General features: G+C 40.3%; 1 protein-coding gene across 15 annotated transcripts in view; it reads left to right on the top strand.

Annotated features, from left to right (window-relative positions):
• Positions 1-25,218, top strand: part of LOC117567544 (collagen alpha-1(XVIII) chain) — a 57,808-nt gene extending 32,590 nt beyond the window's left edge. For 2 of the 15 annotated variants that reach the window (XM_052004284.1, XM_052004283.1), the window contains exons 5-25: positions 3,771-3,863; positions 4,161-4,232; positions 4,505-4,570; positions 4,868-4,934; positions 5,034-5,179; positions 5,402-5,539; positions 7,483-7,620; positions 10,890-11,009; positions 14,528-14,746; positions 15,863-15,940; positions 16,001-16,250; positions 16,490-16,567; positions 17,771-17,922; positions 18,020-18,112; positions 20,686-20,808; positions 21,142-21,168; positions 21,799-21,813; positions 22,196-22,326; positions 22,770-22,949; positions 23,022-23,246; positions 23,373-25,218. In XM_052004284.1, coding sequence (XP_051860244.1) covers positions 3,771-3,863; positions 4,161-4,232; positions 4,505-4,570; positions 4,868-4,934; positions 5,034-5,179; positions 5,402-5,539; positions 7,483-7,620; positions 10,890-11,009; positions 14,528-14,746; positions 15,863-15,940; positions 16,001-16,250; positions 16,490-16,567; positions 17,771-17,922; positions 18,020-18,112; positions 20,686-20,808; positions 21,142-21,168; positions 21,799-21,813; positions 22,196-22,326; positions 22,770-22,949; positions 23,022-23,246; positions 23,373-23,469 — 2,508 coding nt within the window. In that variant the 3' untranslated portion in view covers positions 23,470-25,218. The remainder of the gene's footprint in view (positions 1-3,770; positions 3,864-4,160; positions 4,233-4,504; positions 4,571-4,867; positions 4,935-5,033; positions 5,180-5,401; positions 5,540-7,482; positions 7,621-10,889; positions 11,010-14,527; positions 14,747-15,862; positions 15,941-16,000; positions 16,251-16,489; positions 16,568-17,770; positions 17,923-18,019; positions 18,113-20,685; positions 20,809-21,141; positions 21,169-21,798; positions 21,814-22,195; positions 22,327-22,769; positions 22,950-23,021; positions 23,247-23,372) is intronic. The other 13 variants (XM_052004287.1, XM_052004285.1, XM_052004291.1 and 10 more) reach the window with 13 other exon arrangements.
• Positions 25,219-25,460: the final 242 nt, after the last annotated feature.

Genomic DNA, 25,460 nt, shown 5'->3' with positions numbered 1-25,460 from the left:
GTCGAATGCGGATGTATAATCAATTTGAACCCTTTTCGCTTAATTTTTAAAGAGTCCGCAATCGCCCTCAATCGATCTACATTATTGACACATTTTTGACAAATTGCCAGTCTGCATGGATTCCGTTTGCGGGCAGTCTTCTTGGTATATTTTTTTGTTTTTTGTTTTTTTTTTTATATCAGAAACGTGTTTGGCATGCCAGAACTATGAGGTAAAAGCTCAGAGCCAGAGAAAGAGAAAAAGAGAAACTGAGTCAGTCCAAAGTGACTGACAAAAGGTTGCATACCTTTCGGCCGGCCTGTCTGACTAAACAGGCAAAGTTGGTAAGCAGGTCAACGCTATGAGTATTTTATTTGTTTGTTTTACTTTCAATGCGAACGAACCCTTGTCAAGTGCAACCCAAACCAAGCCCAAACCAAGTAGACCAACCAACCAACCAAGCAACCATCCATCCATCCAAAAAGTGTCCATCCAATCCATCCCCTTGCTCACAACGTATTACCGCAATCGCTGTCGTGCTCTTGACGTGCAATTCTGGCTGCTCTTCTCCGCTCGCTGCTCTCCTGGCATGTCCTTGCTCTGCTTTAGCGCTTCTCTCTTCACTGATGGCCTTAATTATGTGCGGGCCAAGACTACGAACGAGTACTCGCACTCATATAACAAATGCACACATGAACACATAGCATAACTCACTCTCAACCTCAGCGACAGCCTCCCTTTTGGTCTCGGCTCACTTTTCGTAGCCCCAGTTAATTGCTGGTGGCGCCACTTGACCGAGCTGCTACTGCAGCGGCACTCTAGTGCGCTGGCTGCTGCTGGTTCCGTTTAGGTTGACAGCTTAAAACAGCAGTAAAAGCAACAACAGCAGCAGCAGTAGCACCTACAAAGACATGAGGCCAACACAGACAAGACGCCTCTGGGCCACTTTTGATTATTTTAAGAGAGAGAGACACAGCATTGCATGCCACCATTGTCTGTGCTTGACCCTCTGCCTGCTTCCTCTTGCTCTTGTTCATGCTTACGTATTTACTCACGCCTTGGCGCTGACTGCCTATTTCTATACAGAACTGTCTGTCCGCATCTGTTCACTGTCAGGCGCAATCTTTAAGAGAATCAGCTTTGATGTGCGCCTATCGCTTGGTTCATCGTTCTCCACAATGGCCAGCAAAATAAAAAAGGGTTCACAATACTCGAGTGCTCGTGCGACACAAAGGCGTTGCTCTTTAGCCCGTCTTCGGGCTTTGATGACCCCCGTCGAGATATTTTTGGGACCTTTTCGTATTGCAAAAACAAGAAAAATAATCAACTTGTCCATTAAGTATGTACATAAGCAGCACGATTAAAACATCGCTGCAAATGGTTTTAGCAGTTGTCAATTCGTAGAAATTCTCGAAATGCCAACCAAACGAGCAGGTAATAATAATGGTCACGCCTTGGAGAATAGAGGAGACTGGAGGAGAGAACACGGAATGGCTGTCCATGTTCATGCCCCGAAATGCCACATCCTGCTACATAATTTCCGTTTCAAGTGAATTTCCTTGCTGCTAATTTTGTTGCAAAAACAAGAGAGTGGCATCTGCTTAAAAATAAAACTAGGCCACACTCACACACACACACAAAAGCACACACACAAAAGTATATGTATATAAAGTATACTATATAGTCGTGTAGAGACAAACAAACTTGAGTATAGTATACACATTGCTGAGATTGTTTTGTTTTCGCTGATTTTGCTGCGCATAGGTTTTTCTTTAGCGAAGTAAAAACAAAGCAACGTAATGCAAAGAAAAACAAAATAGTTGAAAAACAGGTAAGCTTCACTCAGCACTATCAACTGGGGAATACTCTCTACTGCCTTAAAAAAACATCATTATAAATAATGTTTAAAAATTTACAAGATAGTTGATTGCGTTAATCGTTCAATGAATTTATAATAAACTACAAGACAAAATAGCTTCCTGTCTGGAATTTCTACTAAGCACACAGCTGTGGGGAAACCATCACTTGCAGCCATAGATAAGTTTAAAAAAATTGTTGTTCTAAGATAAAAATTAAACAAAAATATTTTTTTTTACAATTTATTTTATGCCTTATTTTTCTTTTTATAAGTAATAGTTTACAATTCGAAATCATCTTAGAATTATAAATATTGTTTTGTTACTATTAAAATATATACAATTTTAAAATTAATTTACTTAAATTTGAATAAAGAATTATAGAAACGTTTTCAAGTTCAATAAATGTTTCTTGTGAATTTTATTTTAAACTAAGTTTTATAAAAAAGTAAATCCAGTAGACTCTTGAGCAAAAAGTGGATCAATGAGATTCCCGCTCGACTGATCAAGCATGAGTAGAATTACATTGGAGTCGGTCGTAGATGTCGCCTGCTGCATATTTCAGCCAGGTTTATGGGTGCCTGGTGTAAAAGGAGAAAGCTTGCTTCCACATATGTGCACTCCACAGACTGTCAATTGGAATACAGCAACATGCAACAAGCTGTATGCTTCAGGAGCAGCAGTGGAACAGTCGGAACACAAAATGGAATGGAACCGAAGAGCGCACACTTCAATGTTTATTGGCGGCCATTTAATGCACTGCACGTGTGTGGGTGTGTTGGTGTGTACCTAGAGTGATGTGGGCAACCCAAAGTTTCAACTGCAGTGGGGGCGAGGGTTGGTTAGCTTTCAGTGTGTCCCTTCTTTGGACTGGTTTTGGTTTGGTTTGGTTGGAGTGCATATTAAGCTGCGTTGAACGGCGCTTGCATGCTTTTAACCCGAAACTCGAAGGCTTGTCGTCTCAGACAAAACTTTTAACTGGGATGCATAAAAGCTCCATGGCCATTACTATCAGTTACAGTCTTTGGCAAAACAAGAATAACAGCAATAAAAACGAAGGAGCAGCAACAATGACTGCCTGACTGCCTGGCTGGCATTGTGTCTGACTACCGAGTGTGGCCCGTGAGCGTGAGTGTTTGCTGCCATTTTTATTTGAAAGAACCCGGAACAGGGTTTATGGCAGATGTGCATTGACTAACCCACTCCACATTATTTTCTCTCTCTCTCTCTCATTCGCAATATTTCTCGTTGGCTTTCTCTATCTGTTCCTTTACATATTTTGCCTCTATCTTAGTCTGTTGTGTCTGGCTCGCATTGTCCGTGGCCCATTGTTTTCGTAACTAGGTCCGTTAACGTCTGCGGTTAGCATTTCGACAGACTTTAGATACTGCCCACCATTTGGCCCGCTTCCACTTTCAAACTAACACTAGCACTAGCTGGCAGGTGGGAGGTCTATTCTGACTTTCTCTCTATTTTATGAGTGCAATTGGAAACGAAACCCAGCTCGCATCGCTGGTAAGTGGCAAGTGGCAAACGCAGTTGCAAATTAACGTCAATAATTAATTTCGATTTGCAGCAATTATGTTTGGCAATATATCGACAACAACTCTCTCTAACTCTATGTCTTTTTCTCTCTGACACTGCATTTAGCAGCAGATTTATGTGTTTGCATTTATTCAAATGCTTCACAAATTGATTGATTTATTATGCATACATACATTCATATGTATTGATGCATTAGTTGCATGTATAGAATGTGATTTTGGGGGAATAATGAATGTACACCACCTGGGTTAAATGTCCTCGCTGATGTTTCTGTGTTTCTGCCTCCGCTTCACAAATGTTACAATAATTATTTCAGTCGCATTACTATTAATATTTATATAGAAATGCGTTCACAAAACATTTACACATATGCATATTTCATGACCACAGGGATTTTTACAAAACATCTATCTCTATACCAATCCCGATGCCATAACCATGCAATGCACGGCGCCACCAAAGCCAACGGTCGCATTGCAGCCGGTAAGTTGTCGAAGGCCATTTCCAAATGGATTTGTACAAATCAATTATTGAGCAGACGGACACAGTCTTCTTAATACCCAAATACATGCATTTAAATGAGTTAAATAATAATTTGCAAAAAGCTTTTTAACATTTTATGGGTAAGGCTGAAGTAGTAACTAAAGTGAAAAGATAAACAAACTCGGTGTATCCTAGAAACAACTTTCAAATTTCAGGAGCGTTGATTAGTTTTTGATTTATTTATAATTTATTTTATTTCATTATCTTTACTTTCGCAATTTTATTGTCAATTTTAAGGATTTGGACAATGAATTAACTCTCGATTCGAAGTCGGAGTCGGATGTTTTGTCAGATACTGAAGTTGACACGGTACGCTATTCCCAATTTAAGTATCATTTACCTTTTCAATTTACGTATTATTTATATTTTCATTTGTTTCTGTTTATGTATCATACTATAATTTATTATATTATATTTATATTTATATTTATTAGAAATCATTGCGTTTATGAATATGTTTGATTATATGATAGATTTAATTTTTCTTTTTTACTTTATATATTTTTTATTATATATTTGTACATAATTATCTATTTTTGTTGCTTTATTTTAAATTTTTAAATTTTGTGTTTATTAATTAGAATTCCTCGACCGATGATTCAACAGCCGATGAAAATGATCTTTCCAATCCGGAATTCTGGGCAGGGGTTAGTGTGCTCGACCATTTAAAATGGTTGCATTAATGGATTGTTACACAACAATGAATGCACACCACTTAGTATGTGGTATGCAGTCGTGTTTGCTCAGCCTAATTAAATATTTTGCCATAAGTTGGTGGACTGAGCAGAATCAATAATCGAGTGCAACACAACAAACAACAATTTTCGTACTCGTACTCGTATTTGCACTTACGATTTAATGAGTTTTTAATAAGCTAACGTCACTTACCTGAACATCTACTAAACTCTCTTTTTATTTTCTCTATCTTCTCTGCTCCCAAACAGGCAACGGACAATTACGACTCCAGTGACCTGCAGCCCCCCGGACAGACGGAATATATGCTCGAGAGATGTAAGTTTTGCGTTCGACTTTGAACTGGACTCGGTGCAGTAGCAGTCCAATTCAGGTTGTTTTTAATTAGACAGTCGAGCTAATGGAATGATTTTGCAGCACATCGTGGCATCAAGGGAGAGAAGGGTGATCGAGGACCAAAGGGCGATAGCATACGCGGTCCACCTGGTCCTCCGGGTCCGCCGGGTCCCAAAGGTGAAACGCCTGTCTACCCACCCTTTGTGGAGACACCAAGTGCGGGGGCTGTAAGTATCGCAATCGTCGTAACTGCATTTCATTTGACATCACGTCGAAAGTGAAAGCAAAAGGGAAGAGCTCAAATATTTGCAAGCCAAAAAGCTGGCTGATTCCTTTCTCAATTGCAAAAGAGTGATTCCTTGCTTTAGCTTCTCGAAAAAAGCTTCATGCAATTACGAAATGAAATTGTCAATTAGATTGGCTGAAAATTGTTTCCACACATTTTGCAGAAATACACTGGCGAATGTACATGTAATGCGACTGATATCCTGGAGGCCATCAAGGACAATGAGACGCTACGTGAAACGTTGCGCGGCCCGCCCGGCACACAAGGACGAGATGGAAAGACCGGAGCCCCTGGTCTTACCGTAAGTACCAGCCTGCCTAACTGCATACAGAGATATGGGGAATAGAATAGTGAACGAGAAGAGGAGTCAAAGGGTTGGCCAAATTGGCTAAAAGGCAATATTTGACATGGATCTAACGCATTTTCAATTTCATTACACACATCGTGTAATCTTCAAGAGCGGCAGCTGAAGAGCATAGAGAATGGAAATGGGATTCGGAATGGGAAAGTGGATTGGGAATGCGATGGTTATCGCCTGCCTGCCTCATGCACATACGAGTTTACGCACTTTAATACGCTCTTCTGTTTTCCTAGGTCAAACATCATAATTTGCAGAGTGTAAGCGTGTGTGTGCGTGTGTTTGAGTGTAAGTGGGTTTCGTGTGCGTGTAACCGGAAAAGGGGGCAAAACGCTGGCTAAAAGAACGAAACGAAAATTTCTTTATGGCAGCGATAGAGCGAAAGAGAGAGCAGAGTCAACTCACGCTTAAACACTTATCCACTTTTGGGGGCGCAACTGGCACTCGTTATATTATCTCATCAACTGGCAACGTCTTTCGCAACCATAAGAGTTGTATCTGAGTGTGTAGCCATGTATCTATGGACATAAGTACGAGACACACAAAGAGCTGGCTAGCTGTCTCGATGTCTCTCTGTCTTCCTCAAAGCTTCAATGCGTACTTGCCATATCATTCAGCTCTCTGTGCGTTTGCCTCTCTCTCGGTGTGTGTGTATGTAAGTGTGCGGGTCAAAGGCTAAGTCCACAATGCTACAACGAGATGTTGGCCTCAACAATCCACTCGACCCGAAAGTGCCTGTCACGCCACAGAGCCAAAGCAGAACGCAAAAAAAAAGAAAAGGAAAAACTTAGTTTGCTAACCAAGGGAATAGAGACGAGTACTCAGAAAAATACTTGCTCCAAGTCAAGTCTGTGTATCCCAGGATGCAAAAATGCATTGCACTTTCATTTCATGGATGGGGTCAGCTAATGTGTCTCTGTCTTCATCTGTGTTTCCATCTCTGTCTGTATCTTTGTCCGCATCTCTTATTGTGCTTAGCAACCTGTGGAACGCAGCCTCTTCAATACCCTGCAATACATCAAAAGAAAAGCGGTATGCCAAACATGCTACTGCTGTGGCTAACAAAATATGCTGACCCCTTGCTATGCATACTGTGTCCGCTTAAGGTATTTGTGGCCCCTCCCCTAAATCCTGCCTCCAAACCCAAGGCCAGCCTAAATGCTTGAGTAAAATATGGCAAACAATCGAGCGCATACCGGAAATTCCAGCGACAATTTTGTTGCTCTACTGCTAATCCCTTAACTAATAGCAATTAATTTAAAAGACGACGATAAGCAACAGAACATTATAGCAATAACAACAATAATAACAACACAACAGAAACACGAACAATCCAAGAGGCAAACACAGAACAACACACAACAACACACAACAACACACAACAACAAACAACAAGAGAGAACAACACAAAACACGCAAATGGCGCACAGCGTGACCATTTTGCATAAGATTAAGGACACTGGGAGACACATTTTTTGTGTGCAGTCCCCTTCCTACTTCCTATTCGCTACTCCTTCTGCACTGCCCCTCAGGCATACCGAATTCAAAAACCCGAAGACCTACGCCTGGGTCTGGGCAGCTGAGACCCCGCATAGATTAATGAGCTTGGGCTAAAACGCAACGATTATGTAAATCGACCACAGGCAGTTGAAGCCTCCCGAAAAACGCCAAGCTGAACCTCAAATAGTTTACTGTATAGAAAAGAGAACCAGACTTTGTAGATTCGCTAGACTCGGACTCTAACTCAAACTCGTAGTCGTATTCGTCGTCGTATTCGCTGTAGACATAGACATGGATGTACATTCTTTACACGCCCACTAATGTGATTTATTTGCTGGTCGCCAACGGCGTCTCCGCTTTTGCTTTGCTCCGGTTCTTTTTTGCAGGGTGCCACTGGTGTGACTGGCGCTCGTGGCCCGGAAGGTATCCAGGGGGAGAAGGGCGAGCCAGGCGTCGACGGCATGCCCGGCGTCATGGGTCCGCCAGGACCACCGGGCGCGCCTGGCTTGCCGGAGAGCTATGATGTGAGTACAACTTTAATTTCATTTAACAATTTAATTATAAGCAAACTCACTAACATTCTAAAGTTAAATCTGGATTCGCTGATTTCATTTTGGTGTCATTAAACACAACAGTTTACTTAAAAATGTTGAATCATTCATCTAGTGCAATTATTTATTATTTGCTTTTATTTGCCTAGATTTTAAATGCATTATTTTCCAAAAATGAATACTAAAATTCTATGTTTATTTGGTTAATAATCTGCACAACAAATTAAATTAGCAATTCAGCATAAATCAAATAGAATCTCTATGTCTATAAAATGCGTATAAAATAATTAAACTTTTATATACATTTTATATTGATTTTCATTTAACTCTAACAATTGAACACATCAAATACTATCTAAATCAAATGATTTTATTGTTTACTAACATTAATCACAAATTCATAATTGAAAATGAGTTTAATACTTTGTATTAATATAGTCTTTATACTATGTCTATATACTCTTGCCAACTATAAAAAAAACTAAGCTCGTTGAACGTTGTAAAATGTTGCACAACATTCAAATTGCTATTCTGTGAGATTTGAAAGATAATAAAGTCAATGGCAACGTTTAAATAACAAGCAGCCATAACTCAAATAGAATTGCAAGAGTATTGATTCTTCGGTACACCGAGGATTGATTACTGTTTGAGTTTATTTTACATACTATGTACCCTGTACACAGTCAATGAAAGGTATACTGAAATATAAGAAAATCAAATGTATCTCAGATAAACTTAAACCAAATAGTTGAACTTAAACTTTAACTTAATAAATTGAAAATTCGTCGTAGTCGAAGATTTACAAAAAATTACTTTGTATTTAAAAATACTTCTATATACATAATCAGATTCTAAATATTAAAATACATGACTTTTGCATAAATATTACCGAATTTGTATAAAGTTCTAATGTTTGAGTGTTATACTAATTATATTATTATTTTAAAAATATATTGTGTCGACCTTTTTTTAATAGTGTACAGGGTATTAAAGAGTCGAAACCCATCGACTAGTCTCTGCTTAACAGTTTTATTTAAATTTTGGGCAACAAAAATTGCACCTTTCGCCGCAGACTACAGAAAGAGATCAGGGAACAGGGGAACGCAAAAGTTGCTCGTCCGTTTATCCTTATCCTTTGAATTTTTTCAATCACGCACATTCTTATGAATTGTGGTTGAAGCGGGGGTGTTGTGGCCGGGGTGATGCGATGGCGCGATGGTAAACGTCGGTCATGTTTTACTAGCCACACAATTTGCCTAAACCAATTTCCTTCCTGAGGGCGCACGCTGGGCAGGATTGGCTGAATGCCTGACTGCTGCACCTGCACTGTGAAAAATTGCTGGGCAGATTTTGGCATGTGGGTCGCGACGAAGGCAGCGCACGTTGTTGTCGCAAATGGGTTATCTTCGCTAATAATCTTAAAACCACAAAGGTGCAACAACAACAACAACAACTGGAGAGCGATAGCAACAACAACAACGTCAGAGCGATAGCAACAACAAAAACAACATCGGCATAGGCAACACAAACATCTCGCAGAAATACCGAAACGTAAGTGTCCTAAGCACGCAAGCCCAGCCGAGTCAAGCCAAGCCCAGTTGTGACACCCCAACTGCTGTTGCCGACTTCCCCTCTCCCACCCTTCACCCATTCGTCCCCTTCTCTAAAAGCGATTCGCAGGCAGGACGCCCCGTTGGGGACGTGCAGCTGCTTGCGGGTTTTGTGATTCAGGTCTTGGCAGACTGCTGGCATGCCAGCTTGTGGCAATTACTGTTATCAGCGCATGGCGCGCAGTTCACGCGGTTAAACGCGCTAACACGCATACAGATACTGACGCTCATACACACTATAGTCGCACACTCGCACACACACACACACACACACACACACACACACACACACACACACACACACACACACACACACACACACACACACACACACACACACACACACACACACACACACACACACACACACACACACACACGCGGAGCGGCTTTTAACCCTTTTATGCAAGCTGAAACTTTTCTGCGTTTTTTTTTTGCCTGGCTTTATCATCGCATTTCAACGCCGTATGTTGCCTGCTTGGGCGTATCTCAACGTGTATGTGTATGTACGCGAGTGTGTGTGTGTGTGTGGTTGTGGTTGTAATCATTATCGCGCTGTTACGGTTATGAGAGTGTCAAGCTACTTATGGCTAACGCGCCAGTTAAATCAGACGCTCGCTTAGTCAGCCTCCCATTGTTTTATGCGTTCGTCCTGGGTTTATTATCATTATCGCAGACGACGCCGGGACGGGTTTAGTAGGAAGGAGCGAGTTTGCTTTTAAAGGCGTTTTCGAATTTGTTGTCGTTGTTGTTCTTGATGTTGTTGTTGACCTTGTTGCAGCATCGTAACCGGTGAGGGCAAAAAAGCTTTTACGTTTATTAGAACGACTTTTGATTGTTGACACGACAACACAACTTTTGCAAATGTTTTCGACATTGCCAATTACGTATACGTAATTTCGTAGCCAGCAGGGGTTGAGAAAGGGGAAGCGTAACACATAAAAATGAAGGCTGAAGTGTCAAGCGTGAAAAGTTGCAATTTTACAGCCAAAAAACTTTGTAATCATAACAAAAATTATTGAAATCATATATATTAATACGCTTTAATTTCACGCCCATTTATGCTATCTACATTTAAATATTATTATCAAATACCACAAATATGTATTCTTGTAACAACACATAAATAACAGATAAATTGGAATCCTACCAGGACTTTCAAGGTATAAACATTTAACAATTTCACTTTATGTATGCTCCCCAATACTACTACATACTACTACTACTGCTATTGGTAGTAGATTTATTAATACTACTGCGACTACTAAAACAAAAGCACGAAAAGCGTGCTCTGGGGTAAGCAATGGCCACAAAACCTAATGGACTAGAACCCCTCGAAGTCATTAGTAGTCTCACCCGAGAAAAAGGGGCGCCGAGCCGAGCAGCCGATCATTAATCAAATTTCCGTAGCAGATACAATACTCTGTATATACTTGGCATATCCTTCTTGGGTATCCTTCTGTGTTTGTGTATTTGTATGTGCCATGTCGCTCGCCTGCTGCTTAAAAAATGGCCCCAAAAACGAAATACATGTATCGAAAATAAATTGTACAACAAGCAAATATTTAACAAATTACTGTGCTTACCTTCTATCCTCCACACTCATACACATAATCATACACACACACACAGGAATCCTTAATGGGCAACTCGATGGGCAGTCTGCGTAGCTCGACAGCGACGCAGGCGGGACCTAAAGGAACGACCGGCGATAAAGGTGAGCCCGGACGTCCAGGAGATCGCGGTGAAAAGGTGAGTCAAAGAGCAATAACAACACTTGTTTCTTCTATCGCCAAAATGGCCATATGTGTGTGTATGGATATGTATTTGTTGTCCTGTTTGCATTATAAAGTATACGACCTAGCAGCCCACACAACATTGTTGTGTGAAATAATAACTTCTGCTCTATTGATTACTCAATTGCTTTTGAGGCTAGAAATAATGGGAATGCGAAAAGGCCAAAACCAAGTCGTCGACCGAGTAGTTTTCTATTGCCCAAGAGCCTAAGGACAATCTCAAAATGTGTCCTTACTTAGACATATACATATTCACTGCAATCTGCAGATTTATGGCAGCTCAATCATTTGCATGGCAGCAACTCGACTCGGAAATACATAATTTCATCCATAAATTTCTATCAGCCAACATGAGAGGCCAACGAGGACGAGTCTTTGTCGTGTGTTGTGTGTGATTTCTTGACTGTCGACGCAATTTGTTGGCATTTATAGCTCATTTGGTTGGCAGTTGATATGATCAAGCAACTCGTATACGGTTTATTAGAAATCGTTTATCCCCATCCTCCCGCAAAAGAGAGAATAATATGCCGAGGGACGACAGAGGAATGCAGAAGATTTTATCCCTGGTCAAGTCATGCTTGCTCGCGCAGGACTTTTACACACTTGTATTATTTTCATAATAAGTTTTTGGCCATTTCTGCAGCTCATCCTGCTTAGGCGGTGCTTACTTCCCAGCCATTACGCTTCATGCTATTTAGCAGCTTAGGTTAGGGATGAGTGAGGGATGTTGGTTGACGCTTCCTTTCTCGGCTGGCCCGGGACCTCAAGCTGGACCCCTCGTTAGCGAGCGTGCGAGCGAGCAGCGAGGGATCGTCGAGTTGGAAACTGGCGCGCATATTTCTTTTATGTCTAACCTCAAAACTTTAAGCTGCCCCACAACTGCCAGCATGTGAATGGAGTGTCTTTGTGTGTGTTTCAGAGTGAAAGGGGGTGTTGAGGGGTGACTACTCTTGTGTGACGGGGTGTGTCGCACGTGGGCTGGACCTGAAGCTGGGCGTTACACGGTTTGTCAGCCAACTTCCGGCACCATACCCTAAATATATATATAACTCACTGCTACACTTAATTCTGCTGCCGTTACACCTCCGATTCAGCTTTATGTGTGTATGTGTGTGTGTGTGTAAAGATTTATTTGACCTTTGATATATTATGTAAGTGTGCTTGGCTTGTGGCAAAGTTCTCGTTTTTTTCTTTTGGTAGGCATTTACTCAATCTATGCAACCTGAGCAGCAAACAGCAACAACAGTTGCCAACTGTCTTGCGACACACACCCAAAAAAGAAGAAAAATAAAATCATAATATAAAACGATGAGAGGAGGAAGCTGAACCATTGGCGAACCGTATTTAATCGGGCGTGAAATAAAAAGAAATTATGCAAAAGCTATAAGCTACGGCCTTAGCCACATTTAAGCTGCCGTTTGTGCCGAGAGTATAGTATAATAAAAATCGATTTAGATTTAGATTTTTTGCTGATGAATTTACGCCCAATTTACGGGCACACACGCCACGAAACCGAACACAGTTTGTTATTGCATTTGGAAAATTTGGAAACTAATATTGAAATTAGCATTTTAAACGTATGAATACACGCACAATTAGCCACATTTCATTAAACTCAAAAGACAGCCACCGACCGCGAATATGCCGAGAACGAGCATCCTTAAAAGTGAGCCCCAAAATTCCAGTTTCACTTCCCTCCATCAGCCCGGGAAGCAATCGCGCGTACTTTGTAATGTGGAGCGTTTATGAGTCTTGTGTGTGTGTCTCACATGTGTGTGTGGGTGGCTTATTAATTATTCATTAGTTGGCATTAAGTTGCCGATATGAAGCAGGGCCTAAAGCAACGAATACATCCAGGGTCAATTTAAACCCGGTTGCCTTTCTCCTCCTCACACACACACATCCCTCATCCCATCCTGTAAGACACGCTAAGGGCTCACATGCTCAACTCGTGTACACCAATTCACCACCTAAAAACCCCCAACCCTCAACCCCCTCCCATCATCACACACACAAGCAAGCATGCTGCTCCGAATAGGCGCGCGCAAATTTATGGCAAACCATTTAAGGCGCTGATGATGTGGAAGACGACACTGGGGATAAATCGGGAGTACTTCTTTGTCTGCTGCGACAGAGTGCAGAGAACACAGAGGGCAGAGAGCACGGAGAAGTAAGCACTACAGACCGTCAACCGTTTGGCAAAAGTTCCACAAAAGCAGCGCTCCCAAAAGACATCGCAAAATATTAGAAGGTTCTCCACTTGAATATACCTAAACCATTAAGAGATTGAAGAGAGTGTGTGGTATAAAAATAAAGTAAGCTTTAAAAAGAACTGCTTGAGTAGAAAATTAGAAATTGTTGTGTAATTAAAGATATTTTAGGAACATCCTTAAATAGATTTTATATTCCCAGGCTCAAATCACACAGCGCAACATATCCTTCACACAAATTATATTTATAACTTGACTGATTTTAAAAGAGCTTAAGTGGAGAGGTGTTAGAATGTAAAAATATCGTTGATATTTCCTAAAAAGCTTAATACTTGGGTAGAAAATTTACTCAGATAAAGATGGATATTGAATTACAATATAAAATGTATTACAAATAAATTGTTGAACATTTTAAAAAATATTTATATTTAAATATTTAATATAAAACAATTTATTATTAACAAATTTAGAAAATATTTCTATTTAAATATTTATTATAAAACAATTCCGTTCTATTAATTCATTTCAATGCTCTTTGACTTAAATTGTAACTTTTATTACTTACAACTTAAATATTCATTAAAGATTTTCGCTCACCATAGCAAGATTATTTCGATAAGGGCTCGCAAGTGTTAATTAAGTTTCACACTATTGTGATGCAATCAGGAAAATGGAAAAGTCTGCTGAGAATTTCCCAGCATAAAATATACATTCGATAGGCTCGATAGGTTTTTGGGTCCGGGTACAAAGAACATCAGTAGCAGCGGCATCAAGAATCTGGGCAGGGGGAAGGAAAGGAAAAGTGAAAGGGACAGGCGGTCGTCTTTTGGCAATGGTTTTGTGTTTTCGAGCTTGTCACCAGCATTGCATACAGTCGAGCGCATAAATTTATGTACGGCATGCGAATGTGTATGTGTGTGAGTCCTGTATGTGTATTCGTATGCGTATTCGTATGCGTGTGTGAATGTGTGCGAGTGTGTTTGATTGTGGGGATTGTGGATTTTAGAATTGATTTGATTTCAAAATGAGTTTGAATTGAATTTTTGGCCGACGACAAAACGTTTGAAATTGAGTTTTACGGCCAAATTAGGCGTGAGTGCGCCTGCCGCTGCCTCTGCCTCATCCTGAGTCCCTGCCCCCCTTGGGGCATGTACCGTATATTTAATACCGTAAATCATTTTACACACACGCACTCACGCTCACACTCAAACTCGAATTCGAACTCATACAAATTTTCTCTGGTCTCCTTTAAATCGTATAACAGGGTCACAAAGGTGCACACGGACCCACCGGACCCAAGGGCGAGCCCGGGGCCCCAGGCCTACCCGGATTGGCCGGTCAGCCGGGCGATGGCAACGGCACTAAAGGTGAGCGCGGCGAGAAGGGCGAGAAAGGGATGCGTGGACGACGCGGCGGCACTGGCGCAGCTGGACCAATTGGACCACCCGGCAAACCCGGACCCACCGGTGATATTGGACACTCGGTAAGGCACTCGTAACTTCTTTTTCAGCTTCAACTTTGTTTGTTGTACTATTTGCATCCATATTCATGAATCGGGAGCAACTTTCACATGCTTTCGCGTATTGTTTGTGCTCGCACAACTTCACTTTTAGCCCAGACAATAGTTTTGGTTTTTTTCCAACTTTTTTTTTGGCCACAATCGCGAGCTAGACGGCGTAGCGTAGACAGCGCGCTGTTGTTTGTGGAGATGCAGTTGCCGGGGCCAAGCAACTTGGTGAAATAAACTCAAACGAAAAGTATTTTAAGTGCATTTTCATCACGGTTATTCAGGGCGGCGTTGCTGCCGCTGCCATTGCGATTCCAATTGCAGTTGCCATTCCCCTAGAATTTCACTTGCCACCATTATTCCGCAATAACAGGCGTCAGCTGGTTGCAGCAACAATAACAACAACTAGAACAACTAGAACTGCGACTGCGATTTACAATGGAAGTCATATGAAGGGAAAAGTTTGCTTTGGCTGTCTGCGCTTCTGCTGCCAACTGGCATCGCTTACCGCCTCACTTGAAATCAAAGTCAAGCAAACCGTATTTACATGAGTTGTGCACCATCGAAATGAAGCCAAACGAAAGTTTGACTCAATTTCTCGCCAGACTCACTCTCTATCTCTCACAATCTCTCTTGTTCTGGCTAACAACAATGCGTTTGCGACTACCAAAAATTGTTGCTCTCTAAACTGCAAAAGTTTTTGGCCGTTTTCGCTGCGTTGCCGCTTTTTGGCCCGAGTTCAGTTTAGTTTAGTTTTATATTTGAGAGTCAGTTTGGACGGCACGGTAAATGCGGTTGCTTTTGCCAACATTTGAACATATCTTCTGCTTCTGTTTTGAATTGAGTTGCAAATCGCATTTTGTATTAACGTTTAGTGGACTTTTATGTTCAGCATTCACCCACTAATAGGATGTTATGATATCGCGGCAGTTTAAATTTGAATAAAATTATAGTATTTATTTTAAGCTTAAACTGTTTCAAATAAATATAGTAGTTGTTAGTGCAACTTTGAGCGTTAGATTCGATTTTTTTGGGCCGGGTATTTCACTGTCAAGTACAATCGACTGTTACTTATATTTCTTGGCCTTTTAGGGACGTCCTGGTGCAACTGGACCCAAGGGCGACGCCGGTCTCAAAGGCGCCAAGGGCGATGCAGGCGGACGCGAGGGGGTGAGTATCAATTATAAACTGAATCAATTATCGACATCAACATGTTCCATCTGGTCTCAGGCAAAGGGCGAGAAAGGCGACCGAGGTAGCGATGGTCGCGATGGTCTGCCAGGTCCACCTGGACTGCCGGCCACAGCTGGAGCCGGCGATGGCGACAGCGGCGGTGTGCAGTACATACCGATGCCTGGTCCACCGGGACCACCTGGACCGCCAGGCTTGCCAGGTCTGTCGATCACTGGACCTAAAGGCGAAGCTGGTATGGACTCGCGTGGCAGTTTCTTTGGAGATGCCTCCTACTACGGACGACCAGGTGAGCAGCAGACAACTGGACTAACTCTAGCTGCAATTAGCTTACATTGTACATACAAACATGCATAAAAAACATACTAAATATATGTATAGTTAGGTGCCCGTACCCGTGCCATAAATCATAACTGTACATATATAAACGCCACAGACATTAACAAACCACACACATTCAAGTATCCCATACCAACCAATCGAATCAAATCCTACAAAAAATCATTCTGTATTGTACTCGCAATCAAGGTGCGCGCTCATCTTTAGACGAACTTAAAGCCCTGCGTGAGCTGCAAGATCTGCGCGATCGACCCGATGGCACAGCTGGTAAACCATCCAACTCCAACTCCAAAAAAGAAATAAACCAAGTCGAAACCACCAATTGCAATTGTAGAATTTATTCTTTCGATGTTGCATGGCGTTTCTCTTTAATTTCCAATTCCCTCATATAAGCATAAGCTATGTGCGATATATATATTTTACACTTGACGCACCACACTCGTATTAGCCTTGGCATGCTTCCCAACCAACAAAAAAAAAAGAAAAAGAAATACAATATTGCATCGTCCTGGGAACGGGCCCATTATTTGCACATCATCATCATCTCATTTACCGTTAATGAAGTACCTGTAAACATTGTGTTTACCATTTTTACATAGTCATGCATACAGCAACAGCCACAGTCACAACGACAACAACAACAACAACCTCAATATGAACAACAAACAGAACACCCCGAAAAGCAAACACACACACTCACACACACTCGCATACAAGTAATTCGTAGATTATAGCCCATAACGTTCGCTCGACTTGAGTGTACCCTAATAATGAATATTAATTTTTTACATATTAGTAATATTTCAATTATTCTATTATAACCGTTTTTCGTATATCCTGTAAAACATAAATGGAAATGAGTGTTACAAGTAGAAAGCCTACTTGCCGCATCGATCTACTTGCAAGTGGTGCACAAATATCCAAGCAAGCAGTACTACGTAAGAAGATTGCGAACTTAGGTAAATGCAAGCAGTTCATTTAAGTAAGTGACTGCACTGCATTTAACTCTCGAGTTTCCATAGAAATATTAACTCATTGCATTAAATTGTGCAGTAAAAGTTAAATGAAATTTCTTATTTAAATTTGTAAACTCTTTACCTGTAGCTAACATTTCCATTTCGCTTTCACACGGAAAATCATCAAAAGCAAATAAATATAATATTGATTATCAATTTCAATGAAAGACAATTCTTAATATTTATATTTTTACGAATATAATTATCAGCATTTACTTTTACAACTTTCAGTGCATTTCTTATATTATACAAATGATGTATATTTTCTTATTTGTACTTAATAAGCATCATATATAACGACTTAAGAAATGACTAGAGCTTGCATATTGTTCGAGTAGTTTAAGCATTAGTAGCTTCACTTATCATCGCGCACAAATTTTCAAATTCAAATGCGAACGCAAGTACATAGCGAAATTGATGTTTAACACGCATGTCTCGGAATCATCATTTGCAGAGCCACCTAGCCAGAAGGCGCATTCGCATAAGCATGGAGACTCCATGGGAGAGGGCGAGGAGTTGCCACATCTTTCCGCATCATCATCGAACATGAACATGAGAATCGTGCCAGGTGCAGTCACCTTCCAGAACATTGACGAAATGACAAAGGTGCGTCGTCTACTATTTATCCACCTACATCTACACAGTCCACCAACACAGATTTTTCCACTCATTTAAATTTTTCTGGTATCTTTTTCCTCTACAGAAATCGGCGTTCAGTCCACCGGGTACTCTAGCGTATATTACCGAAGAGGAGGCGATGTTGGTGCGCGTCAACAAGGGCTGGCAATACATAGCGGTAAGTGAAGGCTTCTCTCTCTCGGATTGGGAATTGGATTGGGTTTCGGTTTGATTTTTGGGATCCCAAGCAAACAACTGTGGCATTGTGCGTGCGTTTTTTAAACGTCAAATATGGCAAACACAAAAACGCACACTCACACACACACACACACACACACACACACACACACACACACACACACACACACACACGCACTCACAAAAGTCGTTGGCGGACGCTATTACTTTATGGGGTCCTTGGCTTTGCCTCCTTCCCTTTATTTATCCATTTCGACTGTTTTCTATGCACGAGTATTATGAAAATATGGCTTGGCAAAACAAAACAATACAAAGCAAAACAAAATAAAATGAAATGCATATAAAAAATACTCGGAAGGCGGCAGGAAGTTGAATGGTAGGAGGGGAAGGAGAAAGAACGTGGAGCGAAATTGACGTACATATGTTTGTTTATTTTGCCTCTTGTTTTTGGCCATAAAATAAGGTTTGTTTGGCATTGTCCTTGTCTTGGCTGTTTTTTATTTGCACATTAAATGTTGCAGACGTTCTGACTGATTGCCAATGGATCGGCAACATGCCTCGAACCATGTGCCATCTACTACGAGCGTGAGTGTGGGTGTGTGTGTGTGTTTGTCGTTATTCAATTATATTGACTCGCGCCTGTCTTTTCACTGCGAGCAAGTTAACGATACAACATGAATGCCTCTAGATCCCAAGTCAAGTGGAAGTGGCGCCTTAAACTCATATTGATGCAGCACAGAGTCAGGCAATTCGATATCAACCTACTTACTAGCAGACATTCAGTCCGTCTCTCTCTCTCTCGCTCTCTTGCTGTATCTGTCTGTCACTCTGGGAGTCAGTCAGTCAGTCAAGCATCTGTGCTGCTAAAAAACCTTTATTGACAAAGAATAAAACATGCATATGCCCCGTCATCTCCTCCGTTTCTCGTTGTTGTTTGCTCGTGTGGGCCATAAACTGTAACAGGAGATTAAAAATAATATTAAACGGAAATGGAATATTTTATTTTGACTCAACTCAACTCAACTCGCCTTGACTTGCGTCGCTTCGCATCGTTTCGACTCGACTGAACTCGGCTTTTGTGCCAGTTTCGATGAGTGCAGAGCCAGAGTGTTGGGAGCTCAATTTGTGTGAACTGCATCAGTCACCATCGCCAATTAATCTTGCCTGTCACCGCCGCCGCTGCCAAAATCCCAATTGCAAATTGAAATTGAAGGTGGCCCACGTTGCTTATTCGTACGCATCATGAAAACTGTTCAGTTCATGGCAATTTGCCAACACGGTCAGCACTTATGCGGCTGACGAAAGGAAGTGAAAACTTCACAAATTACACGCAAAATTGAACCATTTCGAAATAGCTTGTTACCCATTAAAGTGGTCACAATTTGTGAGCAGTACTTAGCCATGCACTGGGATGGAAGAGTGGTAAAATATCCCTATAGCGGGCGGGAATAATAGAACGACCCCCAAGAACTTTATTAAAAAAGCATTGTACGAATTTTTTTGGGGGCGCCTGATTGTGCAGAATGTTCGTTCGGGGCAAAAATACTTACTATACAATACATTCTGAAAACTGTTCAAGATTCGATTTCCGCTTCCGTTGTTGCAATCACAAAGCCAATACTTATGCTCACACTCACAGCATGAGCTTAGTTCGCCGTACATAGCTCTGCATCCAGGCAAGAAATCTCCCTCCCTTGGCAACAGCCGGCTGGTAACTGGTTGCTGGCATCTGTAGGGTTTCCAAAATGGAAATGGAAATAGAAATGTCGTCGTATTTATGGGAGGCAAAGACAAATCTCATGCCTTTGACGGCAACATTTAAATACTTTTGGCAACAAAACGTGCGTAGAGAGTTTCCTTCTCCCTGAATAATGTGGGTAAATCAAGCGAGAGCTCATTGGCAGCCAGTGTTGTCAGTCTGTGCCCAGCTACACAACATCCGGCAGCATCTAAGCTACGCTTTATATTACTCGTAGTACTTGCAGCAGTGGTGACATTCTCGCCCTAATTAGATTCCAGTACACGAGTCGACTACTTAAAGTTCAAAATAGTAATTAAAACTTTTGTCAGACGGCGGCGGCACAGCAGTTCGCACCGCACAGTGAGTCACGACCTACTTGCCGCTAATCAAAAGTATGGAAAATATTATAAAGGCTTTCTCTGTCTTTTGCTCATTTTCAGTTTTATCAAAGTAGTAATAGGCAAAAATGATTACAGCAAAAAGCTGCAAAGGCAAAAGACTTTGACAAATTCACAATAAAGAGCAAGCTGATAGAATATTACTTTCAGAGTTCATTTTACATGCAAAGAGCTTGGCACAAAGGCCACTGTTAATGGTGAAGAAGTAAATAAAATATTGCACATGGAAGTCTAACAATTTTACTCTTGAAATTTCAATAGGTGAATAATTTATGGAAAGAAGAGTAAAGAGTGTATATTAAATTTACTTGCGGGCTTAGAATTGTTAAGTTGAGTTGAACATAATTTTAAAGATTTCCTTTATTTCTGTGTCGTCAATTCTAATAAACTTATGTCTACTCTTCTATTCTTTAGCTGGGCACTCTAGTGCCAATTGCAACGCCAGCTCCGCCCACCACAGTGGCGCCTTCACTGCGATTTGATTTGCAGTCGAAAAACCTGCTGAATAGTCCACCTCCATTGCTCAACACACCAACGGTAAGTGTGCGAAATAAATCTGGAAAATACGCATTTGTCTTTTCACTCTCTCACATAATAAAAGCGTTTTGCTTATGCAGCTGTAATATCAAATTAATTCGCCCTAAAAAAATACTTTATGCTGCATAAATTTCGCTAACACAAACGAATTTGAATAACATGAATAACACTTCGAGCATTCATCAAAACAGAGCACTCTTATGATAACAAAAAAAGAAACTCTTCACTCGATAGTCACTAATTTTATAATTAAAATATCTAGCAAAAGAAATTAAGAAATTCAGTTAATAAACACTACTAAAACCATTTATTATTAATTGTTATTAAATGCAGTTTACAACCGCGCCCGAATATGAAACGGTAATTAAATAAAATATCTCACATTCAAACACACTAACTCTCTCACCACACACACAAGTGCAAGCAAAGCAAATCATAAAAAATCATTCGTATACGTAAATCGAATTAACGCATCTCTTGCACATAGACACACACACACACTTACACTCGCTTCACATATAATAAATAATGAGATTTTGGTTTGGTTTCGTTTGGTCAATGAAAACGTTTCTAATTAGTGCAAATTGCATTTTGAGTTCAGAGTTGAGTTCAGCAATATTGCAAATATTTTACTATATGTCTGTCTGTGCCTGTGTGCGTGTTGGTTTCTGTTTCTTTTTCGGATTTAAATTGTGTTTTCTATCATGAGATATTCGTATTATTTGTTTTCTCAATTTCAATGTTAGTTATGCGCTTTTTTTTGTGTTGTAAGTAGTTCAACTCAACAACGACCTGCAGACAATAGCAAAGAGTTGAATGAATGCTTCTTTTCTGTGTACACTACAAATGATACCAAAAACAAAAACCAATCAAATGAAAACAATAGCAAGAACAAAACAACATGATTCTTTAAATTTACAATTTGTACCTATTCTTACGCTTGCGTCGTCGATGAAATTGTGGCAACAACAACAAAAATATCCTCCTCAGTGGTACCCGCGCATGGTGAGTTTCTTTCTCTTGCATCTTCTCTCCATCTCTGAAAAACAAGCAGAAGATGGGCAATAATCAACATTCCAAGAGGCTCCCCCTTTTTTAGTTTGTTTGTTTTCAAGTTATTCCCCTTAAATTGAAATATCTTTGAAATGGAAAATGCGCTGCTATCTATTACGGTCTGTTATCATTTTTATCATTTTATAGCTACCACCCCACCCCAAAAAGCATCATCCAGAAAGTTCTCATTCCTGAATTTCTTATATAAACAATTCGCAGCTATTAAATTCTATATTAATTAGATCTTAAAATGCTTGACATAAATTCCAAATTAATTTTGTGCCATATTTTCCACTCTCTCTCTCTCTCTCCCTTCAACAATTTTCTTCCTTAGCTTCGCGTGGCGGCCCTCAATGAGCCCTATGTTGGGGATTTGCAGGGCATTCGAGGCGCGGACTTTGCCTGCTATCGCCAAGGCCGACGAGCTGGCCTGCTGGGCACATTTAAGGCGTTCCTCTCCTCCAGGTGAGTTCTTACCGAGATAGTGGGTGTGTCTTATCTGTCCTTAGATTTTTTTACGCGTACTCTTAAGTAAGTACGAGTATTAGGGCAGGTTTTCGCTTTTATTTTTTTTTTTGTGCTTTATGCTTTATGTTTAGTTTGCCACTCGACATTTCCGCGTTCCACGGTGGCATTTTTAGAACTCATTAACTGGAATTTAATCTTGATATTTTTGAAAAGAAAAGCAGGCAAATGAGAAAAAAGATGAAAACAAAAGCCGGTGAAAAACAATCTTGAGCAATTTATTTACACTGCGCACCCAAACGCTGAATAGATGTATAAATTAATGCCAAGCAAGCAGCACATAAATAAATAAAGCAATGTGCTGTCGACCTGGCTCTTGACATATACGCCTTTGCAGCCTATTAATAGAATTCATTTCGTTTTCGCTTATCCACTTCCTACAGGGTACAAAACCTGGACTCCATAGTGCGACCTGCCGACCGGGATCTGCCTGTGGTGAATACCCGCGGCGATGTGCTCTTCAATTCCTGGAAGGGCATCTTCAATGGCCAGGGTGGATTCTTCTCGCAGGCGCCGCGGATTTACAGCTTCAGCGGCAAGAATGTCCTCACGGATCCACTATGGTAATGAGCAAAGACTTTGATGCTTCCATAAATTATGTCAACACACACACACACACACACTCTTGCTTACAGGCCGCTTCGACTGGTCTGGCATGGCTCGCTGCCAAATGGAGAGCGCTCCATGGACACCTATTGCGATGCCTGGCACTCGGGTTCGCATGAGAAGTTCGGCTATGCCAGCAATCTGCTGGGCAACAAGCTGCTCGATCAGGAGCGTCAGCCCTGCGACGGAAAACTGATTGTGCTGTGCGTGGAAGCCTTGTCACAGGATCGTCGGAAAAAGCGTGACCTCAGCAGGTAAGTTGGTCGTGGAAGGGGAATGTAATGAAAGCAATGAAATGCTTACACGTGTTGTATTGATTTGGCATTAACTTTTTATGGTGCTCACCACGCACCATTCAAAACGAACTTTCCTCATTACAGTCCACATAGTCACAGTCACAGTCGCAGTCGGCACAGCGAGCTGGAGTTCAGCACGGCCGAGGAGTATGGCGAATATTTAGACAATTTACTGCTGTAAGATGAGCAGCGGCAAGGGGCAACGGGGGGAATAACAGGAAGCAGTAGCGGTAACTGAAACTGAAACTGTGACGAGAATGCTCGTAATATAAATACCAACAATACCAATACCAATATCATTACAACCGACACAGTCTCATAAACACTCACTCGCAAAAGTATACCGCCACCCATACACACATATACATACTTACACATACACATACACGGAGCGAACATTACATTAAATGTAAACGTAAATCATGGCCATGCATATAATCAGCGAATTCCAAACTAAAACCAAAAAATACTCAAGTAAGCGACGCGACGATTGGGACGGATTAACAATTGCATAGTGAAATACGAGTACATAACATACTCATAAATACTTATGGATAATATATATATATATAGGATGATAATATATACACATACTTATAAATATTATTTGTATTCTGTAATTTGTATTATGTCATTTGTAATTTATAACTTGTAATTTGTAATATTCTTATGTTCAGCAGACAGGCAACAACAAGATGAACTTTTTGTATTCGTAGTTATAGCCAATAAAGTAAGCTAATTTTGTAATTTAGTCACAGCGAAGGCGAAGGCCCTTTTAGGTTAGTCTCGATAAGAAAACAAAAACAAGAACAACAACAAGAATACTATCAATATTGAGAGGCCAAGCGAACCAAAAAAAAAAAAACATAAAACGAAAAATACTAAAATAAAAACTGGAAACTGAGAAAGCAAGCAATCCTTCTTCTGACATCATACTTACTGGCCAAATTAGACTCCTATCTCCCATTGTATGTACTAGGTGCAGAGCCGAGAAATGATCGACGCGAAAAAGATATCATACATTACGTATACGTATGCGTGTATAAATGTATTTGTCAAAGACTTCTAAATGTGTAAATGTTTAATATACTCGTAACAATAACAATAATAATAAAAGCAAAACAAGAACAACCAACCACAAACACAAACATTTTAAGCCACAAAACTTTCCCCCCACTCCTCTATGATACCAAAACCCCGTTTTTAACTATCTCGCATCCACACAATCTGACAACTCCAATGTGCATTATGTTTTATGCCAATTTTCTATGCTCCCATATCTGTATATCTCATATCTCCTATGTAGTCAGATTTTCTACATTGAAATACTCGTTGTTAGAAGTGTAAAACATCTTTTTTATATGAGCGCAAAAACTTAATTATAGTATTAACGGCAAATAATGCGAAAATGCAATAATATTAACACGTATTGTAATTTATTGTAATTCTAGTACGAATACGAAATCGAATTCGAATGAAGATGCATTCATTCGGTCAACTCCAATTACCAAGTACTTCCACACAAGTACTTGCAAAACATTATAGTTAGTTATACTTACATATATGCACATACATATTCCCATGTATGTATGTCATTTCTTTTTGCATTTAACCAATGCATTTCCACATACAAGTTTGTAATGTAATTAATTGTAATTGAATTAACTAATTAAGCTTATCATTTTAATCCAAAACAAGATCGAATCGGATGAACATCAGTGAAATCGAGAACACAAGAAAGAAGAAGCTATATAACTTAGCTCATAAGTATATAAAATACATACACGAAAATAAATTTGAATGATGCAAATAACTACATTTAGTGAAATCAAAATGAATACTTAAAGCCCTCTAGTCCTAAGTCGAAAGAACATAAACAAATGGAAAACAAAACAAAAAACAAAAAAAAAAAAAAAACACTGAAGATAATACTACCAGAAATATGATAAATAATATGAAATAAAAATTAAATTATCAAAGCCACCAACAAGTTGTATGATTCTGTTTTTATTTTATTTCATCCATGCTGCTAAACAAATGGTCAACATACAATCGCTCATCATCTCTCTTTACTTATCTCTCACGGACCATAAATAATGTATTAAATTATGCTGCTGCCAAGGTATTCCTCCAAACAAAGCAATCTATATTTGGGAATTACTTTGATCAATA

This window comes from Drosophila albomicans, chromosome 3 (assembly GCF_009650485.2).
Source record: "Drosophila albomicans strain 15112-1751.03 chromosome 3, ASM965048v2, whole genome shotgun sequence".
Lineage (NCBI taxonomy): Eukaryota > Metazoa > Arthropoda > Insecta > Diptera > Drosophilidae > Drosophila > Drosophila albomicans.
This window is presented reverse-complemented; position numbering and strand designations above follow the sequence as displayed.